The sequence below is a fragment of the Carcharodon carcharias genome, chromosome 6 (assembly GCF_017639515.1).
Source record: "Carcharodon carcharias isolate sCarCar2 chromosome 6, sCarCar2.pri, whole genome shotgun sequence".
Taxonomy (NCBI): Eukaryota; Metazoa; Chordata; class Chondrichthyes; order Lamniformes; family Lamnidae; genus Carcharodon; species Carcharodon carcharias.
Window position 1 is genome coordinate 17423432 of NC_054472.1, and position 17727 is coordinate 17441158.

General features: G+C 41.2%; 1 protein-coding gene across 1 annotated transcript; it reads right to left on the reverse strand.

The window, feature by feature from the left end:
• Positions 1-352: 352 nt before the first annotated feature.
• On the reverse strand, positions 353-16733 carry LOC121278783 (serine/threonine-protein phosphatase 6 regulatory ankyrin repeat subunit C). Its single transcript, XM_041189233.1, has 4 exons — positions 16616-16733; positions 16198-16373; positions 5192-5342; positions 353-534 (listed from the first exon to the last, which is right to left on the reverse strand). Exons 1-4 carry the CDS (start codon positions 16731-16733, stop codon positions 353-355), a joined length of 627 nt encoding a protein of 208 aa, XP_041045167.1.
• Between the last annotated feature and the right edge of the window lie 994 nt (positions 16734-17727).

Below are 17727 nucleotides of genomic sequence, written 5' to 3' on the forward strand. Positions count from 1 at the left end.
GCAGACAGGCTGCCCAACACCACCCCGCTGCTGGTATAATTGCGGAGGGGGCAGGGATGGGTGGGTAGGGGGTGGACAGTCCGCTCACTAGATTTAATGTGCCACCCAACCGCCAGCAGGGGAGCATTAAATCCAACCTATAAACTCTGTTTCTCTCTCCACAGGTGCTGTCAAACATTCTGAGTATTTCCAGCATTTTCAATTCTATTTCAATTTAGCTCTAAGTTGTTGCTATAAGGTTTGCTTGACTCATCCTTCATTTTTTCCTCTAAAGTACCTTACTTAACTATGAGAACAAATATACATCTTATCCTTCCAAGTAGGAGAATCTTGGTTGACTAGTTATTCAGTTTTACTCATCTTGACAATTACCATAAAATGCTGCAAGATACAATGGAGTTCTTTGTTTGTAATCCAGAACATGAATTTTTGCACCCTTGTTGTGTAAGCACTGAATAGAATTTGTTGCATCATACTTAGCTGCATAATGGAATGGGGTCTGCCATTCTTCGGTAGTTCGTGCCTCAATATTCGCTAGAAATAAATAAAGTTATCAAGTAAGAACATGTGAAAAAGATTTGTTTTTCCAAAGTGATCTTAATACAAGAATCCCACATCAGTCAAGTAACCCTGAACAGAGATGATGTTGTCCCAATTACTAATTTTTAAGTCAACAGTAAAAAAAATCATTCAAACTCACATATTTCAGTACTCATAACAAGATGCAACAGACTCTCTAATTTGTAAGATCTTTTAAAATAAATTATCAGTGGCAGACACCAACTCTTTGTATTACTGGACATGAAGACTTAATGACTACTCTGCTCTCTGTCTAATGCAACCAGCTAGCAATCAGAGTGCTAGAAGCCATGAGCCAAAATATGCATTAAAATTATGACACCTCCAGAAAATATATAAATTTGGGGTCTTGCCATAATCTGACTCAGCAACACTCCACAGGTTAAGCTCCAGCTTGATTACATTTTTCAGGAGTGGGGAATTGTGACTCAAAACAGCCCTTTCATTTACACTGGGCCATCCTTACCTTGCCAGCTCTGACCTATTCTTCCAGAGACACTCTTTACTTATTTGATCCATGATAGCCATTTTGTTTATAAAGGGTTATCCTTATCCTGCCCACACCAGCTCCCTGGCATCAGGGTGTTAGCACAAGTCCTGCATGTCTTTCTCATGTTATGATCTCAAGGGAGACCATTAACTTTTAAAACAGAAAATCAAACCCCCCATGATTAACTGAAAGAATTACACCACAAGGTTTCACATTTCAAACAAAAACTTATTGTACAAGAATTAAATAAAGCAAGTACCAGTAACTTAACACTATATTTCATAAACACTCATTCTTTAAGCCCGAAAATCTGTTTTTATTTTCACCCAAGAGTTCCCCTATACTTTCCATGATCTTCCATGATCTTCACATTCCTTCACTTCTGCCAGGACCAAGCCAAGAGGTGCTTTCAGGCACATGGCAGATGAAATTTTATGCAGAGAAGTGTAAAGTGATTCATTTTGGTCAGAAGAATGAGGAGAGGTGATATATACTAAATGGTACAATTTTAAACAGGGTGCAGGATCAGAGAAACCTGGATGTCTGTGCACGAATATTTGACCATGCCAAGTCAAGTTGAGAAGACTGTTAAAAATGCATACAGGATCCTTGGCTTTATAAACAGACATATAATACAAAAGCAAGGAAGTTATGCTAAACCTTTACATACCTATAGGGGCCAGCTTGAAATTTGACCAGGAATTTCCAGGCCCTTTGAGGATAGGGTCGGAGGCAGTGGGGTGATGGAATATTGCAACAGAAGACATCAGAATTAATGTCCAATGCCTTTATGTCATATCAGTATTTTCCAAGGGACAGCGTTGTGAGAGGACATCTTGGCACTTTAAGCGCGTATTTGATGTGATTAATTTGGCAAATGACAGCGATTTTAAGCTTTATTTTTAGGTAGGCACTGAGGTGGTGAACACAGCATCAGGTTGTTGGAGGTGCTGACACCATATTTAAAGGACCACCAGCACTCTCTCAATGTTGCTGCAGCCCTCCTACTTACTGGTGTCTTTGAAGGTTCTTTGAAGACTCTTGACTCACTGGTGCCTTTGCACACTTTCTGAACATTCCCTGCTCACTGGTGTCTTTGAACACCATCTGAACACTCCTTACACACTGGTGCTTTTGAACACACTTTGAACACCCTTTGAAGACCCCCTTTTTTGCTGGTGCTTTTGAACACCCTATGAAAGCTCCTTACTTGCTGGTGCCTTTGAACACATCCTGAAGACTCTCTACTCTGGTGCCTTTGAAGGTTACCTGAAAACTCCCTACTCGTTGGTGCCTTTGAACACACTCTGAAGACTCCCTGCTTGCTGGTGTCTTCGAACACTCTTTTAAGATGCCATACTTGCTGGGACAAGAGTTATGCAGCAAGACTAGGGAAGCTGGGGTTGTTCTCTTAAGAGCAGAGAAGGTTAAGTGAAGATTTAATAGAAGTTTTCAAAATCATGAAGGCTTTTGATAGATTAAATATGGAGAAACTATTTTAAGTGACACAAGGACTGGTAACCAAAGGACACAGATTTAAGGTAATTGGCAAAAGAACCAGATGCAACATGAGGAGAAATATTTTTTAAGCAGCAAGTTGCAATGATCTACAATCTACTGCCTGAAAGGTTGGTGGAAGATTCATTAATAAATTAGTAAAAAGGGAATTGGACATTTATTTGAAGAGGAAGAATTTAAAGGACTATGGGGAAAAGCAGGCAAGTGGGGCTTTTTCAAAGAGCTGGCACAGGATGAATGGACTGAATAGTCTCCTTCTGTACTGTATCATTCTGTTTCCGTGAACAGATCAGAAGCAGATCAGGTCTGCACTATCAAATGTGCATAGCGGATGAATTCAAACAGTAAATTTTAAATCCATAAAGCTTGCACAGGACGTGAAGTCCCTGTGCATGTTACCTGCTACTTCCGGAATCTTGGCTGTCAGATAACAACAGCCACTGCAAATAGCAGGAAAGTCACAATTGCATGAACATGCCCATTATAAGTGGTGGGGAATGTATTAGGCTATGATAAGGTCTCATTTGGAGTTCTGCGTCCATTTTTGGGCTCTGCTTCCCAACTCAGGAACAATGTTGTGACTCTGGAGAAGGTACAGAAAAGGATGATTTTTGGCCTGAGATTATTAGACTATCAACTAGGAGCATCAAGAGAACGCCAAGAGGCATGGGCTGAGACAGGTGGTAGCTCAGCTAGCAGCAGACTGCTAACTATGGGATGTAAGAGTTAGGGTAACACCTTTCACAGGCAGGCTCACTGCACTCTTTGGAGTGGCTCAAACCTGTAATGCTCCTCACCTTCACCCAACTCTCACCTGTGGCTCCAAGTAAGTGTTAGCATGCAGCCCCACCCTTGTGATCCACTTCGACTGGCAGATCAAACAAGATTGCGGAGCCGTGGGGTCTCCTACTCTCAGTGGCTTAGGGAGTTGTCTACCCTGGAATGTGAAAATTCATTCTAGTGGACTGAGAGGATGAGACCAATCTAAAGTCCAATGATCTTCAAGGTGGGTCAGCACCTGTCCAGTACTTCACCCACCTTCAGCTGCAATTCCCTGATGCCAGACCTCAGAGAGGCAAGGGAACATCTTATGCAGTTCCACCATCCGCCTCTTCAAAGGCAGGGGGCTCACTAACACCAGCTGCTCCAGCAGCAGAAGGAACAACACCAGCAGGAACACCAGTTGCCTTCCTCAGCCATTTGACTCCAGATGGCAGATGGGATGGACATTGAGATGTGGCTGGAAGGAGATTAGACCACCAGTGGTGGCCAGGCTGCAAAAGCCCTTCTTAAAATTTAAATTAAAGTTAGAAGAGAGGGCATCGCCATTTTGAACTACCATCTTCCTCGCCTTCCATTGCATCCCTCTGCTGCTTTCAAGCTGGAAGGCCTCTAATTGGCCCTCCAGCTTCAAGAGCCTGCCCATCATCCTTAACTAGATGGCAAGCTTGCCCTCTTGCCATTAATTAGGCACTCTGGGAAAATCACAACATTTACCACACAGTGTGATCTTCTGACCCATATTTAAGGATGATGGTGGGGTTCAGAAGCCCACAAGGAAAATCCTGCCCAAGATGCCTGCAGACAGAGAAGTAAGTGGAACTACAAGGTGTGCTGACCTGAGGCTGGCTGTGCTGGAGAATGCTGACCATTCTCAGAATGTGGGGACTCGCACCTGAAAGTTACACCATTCACCTGTCATGTCTTCCTGAGGTATTGCATCCTCTTGGTGCACTAGGTTGGAAGGAACATACTTTGGCTGTAAACTTTCTTGGCCACTTCCATCCATGCCTGTATGGTTGTAAAGGCAGTCCTCTTCCTCCTGTCCTTAAGAAATATCAGATCATTTCAGGCCCTCAGCTAAACCCCCAAATAAGAATGAGAGACCCAGGGACATCCTTCCCAGGTCTCCTCTCCATTCCTGTGGGTCCTGCAACCTGACTAAAATTAAGCGCTGAGCTTTTCAGAAACATGCTATGGTCCTTTTAAAATGAAATCCTTCCTCTGACACAATGACTGTGTCATCCGACCCACCCTCTCAAATTGATCCAGGAACCCTAAGATGGGCTCTTAATTGGTTTGCTCTGGTAAGGAACAATGAAAGGCTCACGAATCAGGAGATTGGGTTCACACCTGAAAATGGTCCCACCATAGCTCCAGAGACTAAGGTGGTAATATTTCGCCCTTGGTCTGTCTCCCAGGAACCATGCCTCTAATCTTCCCAATGCTTCAAATAAAGTTGGCGCATTTAATTACCTTACAATGACAGTACTCCGAAAGCTCCAGGAAACACAGGCATCACATACATCATTCTGTTCTGACGGTCACACATCAGTTGGACACTAAAATTAGACCCTCTTTTGCACATTGGCCCAGATGGCAACATGGGTGCAATCAATGACCCCCTGGAGTTTTTGGAAGGTATTCCAATTGTGTTACCATGTCCCAGTTGGTGTCCAAATCAAAAACACAATAAGGCACACTGAATCATCACAAAGCACCATCCCAACTTAAGAACAGTTTAAGCCTGAAGTATAGCTCTAATTTGCTAAAAACTAGTAAGGTATGAAATGTGAATTTTGTATCTATAATTTGCATCTTTACCATTATTTTCTAACAACAGCTCAATCATATCAATGTAGTTCAACGATGCAGCAACATGAAGTGGAGTTCGACCATAACTGTCAGCCTGGTTTACTCGAGCTCCTCTTTCTATTAAAAAGGTAGCTACATCAACATGCCAATTAAGTGCAACCTAAAAATAAATAAAAAACAGAAAATTCAGAAATTTAGCTACATAGTTAGAAAGCATCATATGTATTGTTACAACATATTTATTAGGAGCCTGGTTTCTTTGGTGGTAATGTTACTTTTAACCTAACTTTGATCACTCCAAATTGATTGGATGAATTAAACATACTTGCTTCCCTTCATTAATGTGTCATTGAGATCATAAAATTATATAGCATCTACCACACAGTAACACGCCATTTGGTCAAACTGGTCCATACCATTGTTTATACTGTACATGATCTTCCTCTCACTCTAATAATCTCTTCCTGTCCTGCCTCCTTATCTCTCTATTCTCTTCCTATTTGTGCATGCATCAAGTCTCCCCCAAATATGTTAATGATTTCTGCATCAACCACTACACAGGGCAGTGGGGTGTACATACATCCAGGTTTTGCAGCAGTTGAACATGGAAATCCAGGAGTTGCTACAAAAACTGGTGCCATAGTCAATAGTTTTCAAACTGTCAAATGCCTTCTGACACTCCTGTTTCCATTGAAACTTCTTGTTCTTTTTTAATAGTTCAGTCAATGGAGCAACCACACGGCTAAAATTTAATATACTCATGCCTAGAAATGTCAAAACTTCTCGTTTTATTGTAGGCACAGGGAAATCCACAATAGCTTTGACTTTCACATCTCTCGGAGCCACTTAGTCCTGTTCAACGGTATGGCCTAGATACGTAACTTACGCGTTTTGCAAATTCACTATTAACCAAGTTAACCTCCAAATTAGCTTCTTGTAGTTGACCAAATAATTCTTCCAGATGTTGTAAATGCTCCTCCCATGTTTGACTGAAAACTATCAAGTCTTCAGTATAAACAGCACAATTGCTCAGTCTTGCAATTACTTTGTCAGTCTTTGAATTGTTGCTGGTGCATTTTTCATACCAAATAGTATGGCTTTAAACTGATATAGTTCATCTGATGTCAAAAAAGCCGATATCTCCTTTGCTCTCTCCGAGAACGGTACTTGCCAATATCTTCTCAGCAAGCCAATCTTTGTGATAAACTTTGATTGTCCCACTTTCTCAAAGCAATCTTCCAACCATGGTACAGGATATGAATCCGCTCGTCATTGCATTCACCTTTTGATAGTCCACACACAGTCCTTATATTCCATCCGGTTTCGGTACCATCACAATAGGTGAACTCTAGTTACTGAAACTAGACTCAATGACTAGACTCATTTTGAAGCATAAATTCCATTTCTTTCTGTACTTGTGGTAACTTTGCTGGATTTAATCTATAAGGATGTTGCCTTATCAAAGATGAAACTTCTACACTCAAATAATGTGTAACTAAATTTGTCCTCCCAACTTATTCCCGCAAATAGTCTAGTGAGACTGCAATAGCTTCTCCAAATCACTTTGATACTTGTCTGGAAGTAACTCAATATTATGGTTAAATTTTCAAGTACCCCCTCATTGTTCAATTTAATTAGAGGAAAATCAATTTCAAAATCCTTAATTTCTCCCTTTTTTTCCTCATCTACCACCACTAATACCTCCATTTGGTTCTCTTCCCTATCAAGGTACTTTTGAAGCATGTTTATATGACACATCGTCAGCTTCTTCCCTCTATCTAGAGTGTTTATTAAATAATTTACTTCACTCAGTTTCTTTTCAATCCTGTAAGGCCCACTAAACCTTGCCTTTAATGAGTCACCCAATACTGGTAACAAAACTAACACGTTTTCCCCAGCAACTAAACTATGAGTTGTAGCTCTCCTATCTGCCTTCACTTTCATCATACCTTTAAATGTTCCCTAGCTAACTCACATGCTCTGTTCAATCTTTCTCTGAAATTTATTACATAATCCAGGAGAGTAGTTTCTGAATTTTGACCAGCAATTTCTCATGAATCAATTTCAGTGGTCCCCTTGCCTCATGACCATAGGCTAATTCAAAAGGACTAAATGCAGTTGAGGCATTAGGAGCATCCCTAATAGCAAATAACAAGAATATAATTCCTCTATTCTGATCCTGTGGGCAGTCCTGACTATACACCCTCATCATAGTTTTTATAGTTTGATGCCATCTTTCCAAAGCCCCTTGTGATTCAGGATGCTAAGCTATTAACTTAAACTATTTTATCCCCAAACTGTTCATTACTTCCTTAAACAGCTGTGACATGGGGCAGAATTTTTAGCTAGGTGGGCTGGCATGCGCCCGACCCACTCAAGCATTAAATAAAGCGCGTTGACGTCGCCATGCATGCCAACTCTTGCGATACTTCACTGGGGGGTGGGGGCGCACAATGGAGACACCCTCCATTAATTAAGTGGCCAGTTAAGGCCCTGGAGACACCAACTATCTCAGCCTTTACATAGCGATTTTTAGGCTGTCGCATGGGAAAAACGGGCAGGCGGGCACGCCACAATTTGCAAAACATCATCCACGGGTGGGATAAAGAGGGGTCAGTGGCCTTGTTAAAAGCAATTGGTGAAGAGTTTAGGATACCACTTGCTGCTGGCTGCTTCTGTGAACAGGACAGCTTAATTTTGCTTCAGAGCTGCATTCAGATATTTTAGAGGCTTCAGTTCAGGACTCAACTGTTGTTTGCCAAGCACCCGGAGGATTCAGCTGCGTGGGGCCTTCCAGGTATCAGACAGCCTTCCCTTACCCTGGTATTGAGGATTGTGGTCTCAGCTGGAGGCACCTCCTCTGAGGAGGAAGAGAGGGCTAGAAGGGGGAGGAGGCCAGGTGTCCCTGTTCAGCTTCAAGGGAGTGATCTGTGAGAGGAGAGGTGCAGGCACAAGGGGTGCAGGGCCAATAGGAAGCCCAAGGCGGAAGGGGCCACAGAAGATACCAATGTCCTGCTGCCAGGGTTTACAGGCGGCGATGCAGCCACCTCAATATGTCTGAGGTACAATGCCGATGGAGACTCCGTCTCTCAAGTGAGATAGTGACTCCCATCTGTCAGGGTGTCGGGCCTGAGATCAGCTCCGACCGTGTGGGTGAACAACCCATGCCACTGGCGCTGAAGATCACGGTGACCCTCAACTTGTAGAATTTGAATTCAATAAAAAAAATCTGGAATAGAAGCCTAATGATGACCATGAAACCATTGTCAATTGTTGTAAAAACCGATCTGGTTTTCACTAATGTCCTTTAGGGAAGGACATCTGCTGTCCTTACCTGCAGGTCTACATGTGACTCCAGATCCACAGCAATGTGGTTGACTCTTAAATGCCACCTGAACTAGGGCAACTAGGGGTGGGTAATAAATGCTGGCCTAGCAACGACATCCACTTCCCATGAACAAATGAAAAAAAGATTCTCTTTCTGCAACACTTCTGTTGAAAACACCTCTACAGGCTGCTCAACTACCATAGGCATCACCCATATCTTTGACCCAGCTGTATCATTACCTAAAATAAATTGAACCCCTGCAATGGGCATGTTTTCCACGTCTACACCAATTACCTCACCTGTTTTCAACTTACTCTTCAAATTTACCTTCCACAATATAATAGGTTTAGCATCCCCATGAATCCCACTTATTATCACCTGTTCCTGCAATGCTCCCTCTGAACAATAAGTATCATTATCTTACAACATTAAGGGTTGACTAATCCCTGTGTCTCTTAAAATTTTTACCTACTCCACCCTGTACACATGGCAAGACTTCCCTTTCACATGCAAAGGCCTGAATTTTCCTGTCGGCGATTTGGGGGCAGGGCCCGCTCGCCAACGGGAAAATGACATGGGATGATGTCGGGAGGAACCCCTGATGTCATCCCAATCCATTCAAATCTTTAGGAAGGCAGGCAGACAGTGAAATCAGCTATCCGCCTGCCAACTTGTCAATGGCCAATTGAGGCCATTGACAGGATAATTAAGATAATTAAAGACCCTGCCTGTTCAACCTTTAGGCTGGCAGGCAGGCCAGGAGCCCCAGCGGGCTTCTGAAAAAACATGAAACCTCATCCATTGGCGGGATGAGGTTTCATGTCTGTTTTTAAAAACTTTAATAAAGTTTCTGTGCTTCTTATTAACATGTCCCATCTCATATGACATTGTCACATGAGGGGGACATATTAATAATTTTTTTATTTTTCTATTTTTAAAGTTTTTTAGACTGTCAGTAATCTCCCTGAGCCAGCACTTAATCTCAGGGAGATGTACACTCTTTCGCGTGCATCAGTTGGGGAATCCCTCCCCCTCCCCCGCACAGGAAGCGCAAAGCACTTCCTGTCAGGCAGCCCGCTGGGCGGGCCTTAATTGGCCAGCCCACTCAAAATGGCAGCGGGCCCTGTTTCGGCAGCGGGGGTTGGCTGCCCGCCCACTGCCGAGCTGGTGGGGATGCCCACCAACCTAGGGCAAAATTCTGCCCAAAGTCTTTAAATATTTCTGCAACCTGTTCCTCAGGTTTCTCTTGGGTAAATTGTGAACTCACTTCTTTACCTACCCCTGATTCTTCCTGTTTTACTTTACACAAACCATTGGTTTATCTTATGCAATAACCTCAGAACCCACAGTACTCTTACTTCCAGAACTTTTCTGCAGCCCATAATTCCAACAGATTTTCCCTGTAATTTCCAACACATTGACTTTGTGTGCCCAACTTTATTACAATGAAAACACCTCAATTTGCAAGTGTCACTTCTACCCTCAGCACCTTTTAAGTCTGAGAAAAAACTTCCTGGGAATTTCTACCTACTCCTTCTCTTCCCTGAATACTTATCTTCCTTTCACCTTCCCACTTTCTATCCTTCTCTGATTTCAAAGGGTGATGAAATAAAGGTTTCGATCTGTGAACTAACTCATAGGGCAGAATATCGAGCTCGGCGGGCGGACGCGTGCCCAACCCAGTAGAGCGTAAAATGATGCACGATGACGTCGGGCAAGCATCCCAATATCATCACGTAGTCCCACGCTATTTTGTTTGGTAGGTGCACGCTGGAGTCGGCAGTGTGCCCGCCGACAATTAAAAGGTCTTTTAAGGCCATTAAAAAGGTAATTAATGTCAAATTTGCCCTCCCCATCCAACCTAATGGTTGGCAGGCAGGCGAAAACGCCAAGCAGACTTTGCACTTTTTAGGAAACCTCATCCATGGGCAGGATGAGGTTTCCGAAAGCAAATAAAAACTAAATACCAGTTTCACACTTGAATTAAGAACATGTCCCTGCTCATGTTACAGTGTCACATGAGGGGACAAATTTTATGACATTTTTATTTTGTACATTAAGTTTTTTCAAAGAGTGCTTCATCTCCCTGAGGCAGATCCATGCTTCAGGGAGATTGAAGTGCTCTTTTGCGCACATGTGCGAAGTTTGCACTAGGCCCGCTCGCCCTCCTTCTCCCACCTGCACAGGCAGCACTGACCACTGCTGCTCGTGTTCCATGTTGGGCATGCCTTAATTGGCCTGCCCGCGGAAAATCGCAGTACGGTGCCAACTGTGGGCAGCAGTCAGTTTCCCCACCACCCCCATTGAGCACCCCCGCAAAGAGCAAAATCCTGCCCACAAACATCAGGTTTCTGTGCTGCTTGTCTTAGCGTTTTAACCCTCTGTTCCTCCATATGAGTTCTCACTACTGAAGAAATTGAATTTTTAAATTATTCCAAAATAATTACTTCTCTAAGAGCTGCATATGTAGTCTCTATCTTTAATGCCCATATCCACCGGTCAGATCACTTTGTTTTACTCTCTCAAACTCGATATAAGTTTGCCCAGGCTGTTTTTTTATATTCCTAAATTTCTGCCTGTATGCCTCAGGAACCAACTCATATCCACTCAAAATAGCTTTTTTTTACCACATCATAATTCCCTGACACTTCTTCAGACAGTGACACATAAACCTTATGTGCTCTACCCACTAGCCTAGGTTGTAACAGTAATGTCTAGTTCTCTTGTGGCCATTTCATCTGTTTAGCTATCTTCTCAAATGAAATAAAGAATGCCTCCACATCTCTTTCTTCAAACATCAGAAGATCTTGCACAAATTTAAACATCTCCCCGCTGAGTTTTAGATTAAAGGTTTTTTCATCATCAGAACTTTCCTGAGCATCTGAGATCTGTTTTTTAAAGTCCAGCTTTTTAAGTTAGTACTCTATTTCTTTTTCCTTCTCCCTCTCTTCAATTGCTAACTTTTCCCTCTGGAGATCAAGTTTTCTCATTTCCATTTCTTTTTGAAATAATCTCTCTTTTTCCCTTTCTGCCCTTTCGTTCTTTTTCTTTTTCCTCCAATTCAAGTTTTTACAGTTCCTTTACTTGTCGAAATTCAAGCCTCTTCATTTCTAACTGAAGTCTCACTACCTCCAGCTGTGACTCACTAGTGGCAAGTATCACTTCCAGTTTTAAGTGCTGTGCTATCACATCAACTATGTTTGCTTTCTTTGCCCTCACAGATAACCTCAACTGTAACTTATCTGCCAACTCTGTTAACTTACCCTTTGATACATTTTGTAACCCAATCAGAGTTATTTCTTCTACTTCCAAAAAGGTTTTAGCCATTTTTGCAGTCTCACCACTTTAAAATCCCTCACACCAGCTGCTGAATTCAAAGTGCTTCTTGTACTCGTAACCTTAAGATTCACCAACTCCAAACGAATCAAGGAATTTCAAATATCCTGCAAACAGCCCCAATTTATTATGATGTGGCAGGTGATGTGTGCCAGGCAAATCAAATCCATGAGGGAAACTTGATCATACTATCACAATGGTTTTACAATTTGTATTTATTTCAAGATGCGTGCCTTGAATTCAGATGTAATCAGTCCACCAAGACTTCAGAGATTTCTTAAAAAGCTAAATTAAACATTTATTAACAACAGAAATAACTCCAAGCACTACAAACTACTATGACAATAACTCCTAAAACCCCTAATTAATCTAGCTCCCAGTTATACCCCCATTAAGGCAACGGAAAAAAACTGATTTTAAACAGATCCAGCAAGTTAAACACAATACCCTGGACAGTGGAATTCAAAGTGGCTTTTTCCAGCTTCGGTTTCTGTAGACAGCAGTCTTAATACACTGGAGACTTCTTATGCTTCTGTTAGATCTTCCAATGCCTTCCTCCTTTATACATGTTTCTCCCTTTTAATGTGTAAATTCCATTGGAACTTTACCTTTCTCATAATCTTTTCATGTTACCACTATGTTGTCAATAACCCTTGAGAAAAATAAACGCATTCCTTAACTTGCTTGTCCAGCTATTTGTAAACAGACTGAGATCCCTTTTGTTATGACACAGCAGTTGGTGAAGGCTGAGTTGTTTAAATCCCAGAGGGAAACTTAAACAACTGTCATAACCTATATTCTCAATTGGTATGTTTGAGATGCAGCTCTGAATTCAGGAATAAGACCACCAAGCCTCAAAAGGTTTTTTATATAAAACTAAATTAAACATTTATTAATTTAACAATAAATTAAACACATACATATGTCTATAAATTATTACCATAATAACTTTTAAACAAATCCCCAAATTAATCACTCCTAGGTAAATCTTCACAAAGGCAACAATAACCCAAAGGCCTGAATTTTTCAATTGATGGGAGGGCTCAGCGGGAGCAGGCGGGGCGGTCACAGAGCTGATCACTACCAGTGATCGGCTCCGCGCTACCATTTTACGCGGGCTGGCCAATTAAGGTCCACCCAGTGTAAGGCGCAAGCCGTAGTGCTCAGCACTACCTGTGTGGGCAGGGGAAGGAGAGAGTTGGGGCCAGCGCTCTTTCGCATATGTGTGTGAAAGAGTGCTTCAATCTCCCTGAGCCACAGAGCTGCCTCAGGGAGATTGATTCATTATTGAAATTATTAAATAAATGGATTAAAAATTTATTTAAACATGTTGCCTCATGTGACTGTGTCACATGAGATGGGACATGTTTTTATATTTCCGAAATGTTTTTTATTTAATTAATAAAAGCTTTAGGAAACCTCATCCCACTCATGGATTACTTCCTTAATGGTCTTAATTGGCAATTTAAATATCGGCAGGCGAGCAGCCGACTACGGCACACACCTGCTGAATGAAATATTGCGAGACAGCGCCCAACATCATTGTGCGTCATTTTATACATCGGCGTGTCCGGCCCACCCCCGCACCCGAGTGAAAAATTCTGCCCATAGACTTTAACCAGATACCAGTCAAAGCAATTTTGACTTTACAAATTCGAAATGAGGTTCCTTTCAATTTGTTTCCTTTGCAGACATTGTTGTAGGCTTACAGGCTGGTTAGATCTTAAGTGCCTCTGACTGACACACACAAACTCCTTTCTGTTTATACCTAGCTTCCCCTTTGAATGTAAATTTTCTATCGTATCCTAGCTTTTAATGTCACATCATCTAACAATAACCTTTTTCATCCCACTAATTTTATTAGGAATATTAACACATTGCTTGGCATCTCCCAGCTAGGTGCAAGATTTTACTTCCACACTTGAATGCTTTATTCAACAAATGCAAATTTACACTTTACCTTCTATCTTCCTTACATTTATCTAATTAACATCTCAAAACTACTATACATCAAAGCACCCAGACTAGCTGGTTTTAATCCAGTTAAAACACACACATAAACACAGATAAAAACACAGACCCGATTACAATTCCAATTTAAAAATAATTTCCAATAACATTATATACATTAATATCTCTCCTTAATACCTTTGAAAACCAAATCTCCCTTTCCATCTAAAAATGCAAATTCCCTTTACACATTACATGCTAAGACCCCAATCATGTTTACTCATTAACATATTAAAGACACTTCTACACCTTACTTCTTTTGATAACTTCAACCTGAAGTCTGCTTAGCTATAAGATATAATTAAATCAGACGCATAGAAACGATCCAAACCCCACTATTAACCCACTTTTACAATAAATCACAATAATATTACAAGAATTATTATGCTCTTGTGGCACACAGTTAAAACAATCTTACAAAATATCCCCTAAAAACACACTTGGTCAGAACACACAGGTAAACTATTTGACAACAGTTCCCTTATAGATTTTTAACCATAAAAATCCAGTAATATTACTCAAGGCAAAACTGCTGTCACTTTAGTAAAAACTATACCACATGATTTCTCACTTTCTTCCACTCTGCTTAGGAAATCCAAAACAAAGGTTCAGAAACAGATTGCTTTCTGAAAATAAATTCTTTTTTGGCTTGAAACTTGATGGCTGCTTCAATTCACGACTTTCACACCTTCTCCTAGCACAGACCTGGTCTCAGGACATCTCCCTACACACAGCCACACAACTCAGCTCAACATCAATATCCTTTTCCCCTTTCATCTTAGATTTCGTTGACTTAAGCACCTCTTCGAACTCAATTTTCCAAAATACAAAAATCTTTCCTGTTTTTCTATTACTTCCACTTTCAGGCCAAATAAAATTTAGTAACCTTCCCTTGTTTACTTATGAAACTGTTGTAAGTTGTAAAAGTCCCTTGTCACTTCTAAACTCCTCTTTGAAATTTAAGAACTGAAAAATCAAGTCCCTACCTATCACCTAATGGAAATTTTAAAAAGTAACCTATTTACTCATACCTTCAACTTTTCCACAGCCTCTTTCCACAAATGCTTGCATCTCAAGCCTTTATTTTTCACCTCTCAGTTCCCACAGACAAGCTGTATTTACTAACCTTCACCCAGTTTAATTAATCATGGGCAGGCGCACACATCTTCACAACTCGCTCAAAAAAAAGAAAAAACAAACTACACATTTCAAAAACCCACTTCATATCGCTTACTATACCCAAATATACAAAAAAATTACACAACGGTGTACATGCATCAACCATGAACATATATACAATTCTTTTGTAAGAATAAAGTTCATTCCAGTCCAATCTCAATCTCCCAACATCCAAGTCCTTTTGAATTTAAGCTCTTGACAATGTACTTGCAGTTAAATTCTATCTTCCAGCCACATGTATAACTTTTGTGATAAACGCTGATTGTCCCACCCTCTTGATACAATCCTCCATTCGTGGAGTAGCGTTTGCTACTGTGCTCACTTTGCAGTATAGTCTTTGTGATCCATCCGGATTTTGGCACCATTGCAAGGGGTGAACTCCAATTGCAGTGACTGGGCTCTGTAATGTCATCTTGAAGCATAAATTCAATTTCTTTCCACATAAGCTTATTTCACTAGATTTAATCTATATAGGCATTGCCTTATTGAAACTGAATCCCCACATCAACAACATGCAAAGTCAGCTTTGTCTTCCTAATCAATTTTTACAAATTGCTTTGTTTGACTACAACAGCTCTTGTAAATCACTTCAGCAATTTTCGGGAAGGTAACAATATCGCATTAGATTCTTAAGTCCTTCCTCATTACCAACTCAATCAGAGGAAGGTCAATTTAAGATTCTTTAATTTTTGCTTCCTTCTCCTTCCCTACCACCACCAGTATCATCTTCTGTTTATCCTCTCTGTCAAAGTATAACTTTAATTCAGGCTTCTTGTTACTAACACTTGTACCATCGCCAGATTTTCTATACCTCCAATTCTCTTGCTGATTTCCATATCACCCTTTTCCCACACTCAAATGTCTGTGTGAAATATCAAAGTATCGGCTAAAACAGCAGCTTCCCTGATCTTTTTACTTTGCCTTTCACCTAAATATGTCTTGTAATTACTGGAATACTATTTATAAATTCTTCCATAACCATAATTTCTCTTACATTTTCAAAAGTCTTTTCTAATCTCAATGATCTAAACCATTGATCATATAGAGTTTCTTTTTCTCCAGCAAACTCTCTTTGATTAGCTCTCTTTCTTATAGTCCTAAACTTCAACTGATAAGCTTCAAGGATAAGCTCTTAAGCATTCAGTATTGTCCTTTTAACTACCTCGTAGTCTGCAGATTGTTCCTCTGACAAGGTAACATGTACATTAATTGCTGTACTTAACAAAACACTCTGTAACACTATGGTCCAAGCATCTCTTGGCCAATTCAACTTCATAGCTGTCTTTTCAAATGAGGTGAAGTATCTTTCAACTACATCCTCTGTAAATTTAAGCTTAACTGAAGATTTTAGTTAAATCAAATTCCTCAAAGGAATCAAAGTCACTAACTGAATCACTATCTCTCCTTTCCACCTTTATTCTAAGCTGCACTTTAAACAATTTGGTCTGCCTTCTTTCTCTCTCTGAAGCTCTCTATCTCTTTCCTTCTTTCTTTCCTCAATTGCTAACTTCTCTCTCTGAAGCTGGAGTTCAAGCTTTTGCATTTCTATCTCTTGCAATCTTTTCTTTTCCTTTTCTTGCCCTCTTTTTCCCACACCAGCTTTTTTATTTCTATTTCTTTTAATCTGTCTTTCTCTTTTTCCAAGTTGTTATTCATTTCTCTTCCTTTTTCATCTAATTCAAATCTTTTCAGTTCCATTTCTTATTCAAGTTCAAGCTTCTTCATTTGCCACTGAAGTCTTACTACCTCTAGCTGTGACACACTAGTTTCAGGTACCCTTCCTTCAACTTTAAACACTGAGTAAGTGCTTTAACCATATCAGCCATACGAAATTCTGCTTTTATTTCCACCGGCACTTTATCTGCTAATCCTCTCAGCTGAATTTCAGTCAGAGATTTCAAATGCTCCAAAGTCACATCTTCCACTCCCAGAAAAGTCTTAGCAACTACATAGCCATTTTGCAGCCCAACCACTTAACATGAAGTTCCTGGGGCTGAATTTTCCCCCCGTTGGGAGGGAAGTTGATGGACGGGGGCGCGTGCGGACGCGCTTCTGTTTGGCGCCCCTAATCAGAGGCATGGTGCCATTTTACATGGGCGGGCGCTAAGTGCTCCCTGTGCGGGCGGGGGGGGGTGTTTCTTAAAATCGAGAGTGCGCTCTTTCACGCATTCGCACAAAAGAGCGAACATATCTCCCTGAGACTAAGTGCAGCCTCAGGGAGATCGGCTCCAAATGTGAAAAAGCTCAAAATAGAAAAATAAAATTTCCCTAATATGTCCCCTCATGTGACAATGTCACATGAGTTGGGACACATCCATAATTTCCAAAAAAAACTTTATTAAAATTTTTAAAACCCAACATGAAATCTCATCCCACCTGTGGATGAGGTTTCATGCTTTCTCTAGTTCCTGCCGGGGCTCCTGGCCTGCCCACCAACCTTAAGGTTGGACGAGCAGGTCCACTAATTACTTTAATTGCTCTGTCAACGGCCTCAATTGGTCATTGACAGGTCGGCAGGTGCGCAGCTGATTTTGCTGCACCCCCGCCCTCCTGAAAATTTAAATGGGGCGCGGTGACATTGGGAGTTCCGCCCAATTTCACAGCGCATCATTTTATGAGGCGACGTGTGGGCCCCGCCCCCGCCCCCGCTCGCCGACGGTAAAATCCAGCCCCTGAGCTCAGTATTCTCCTC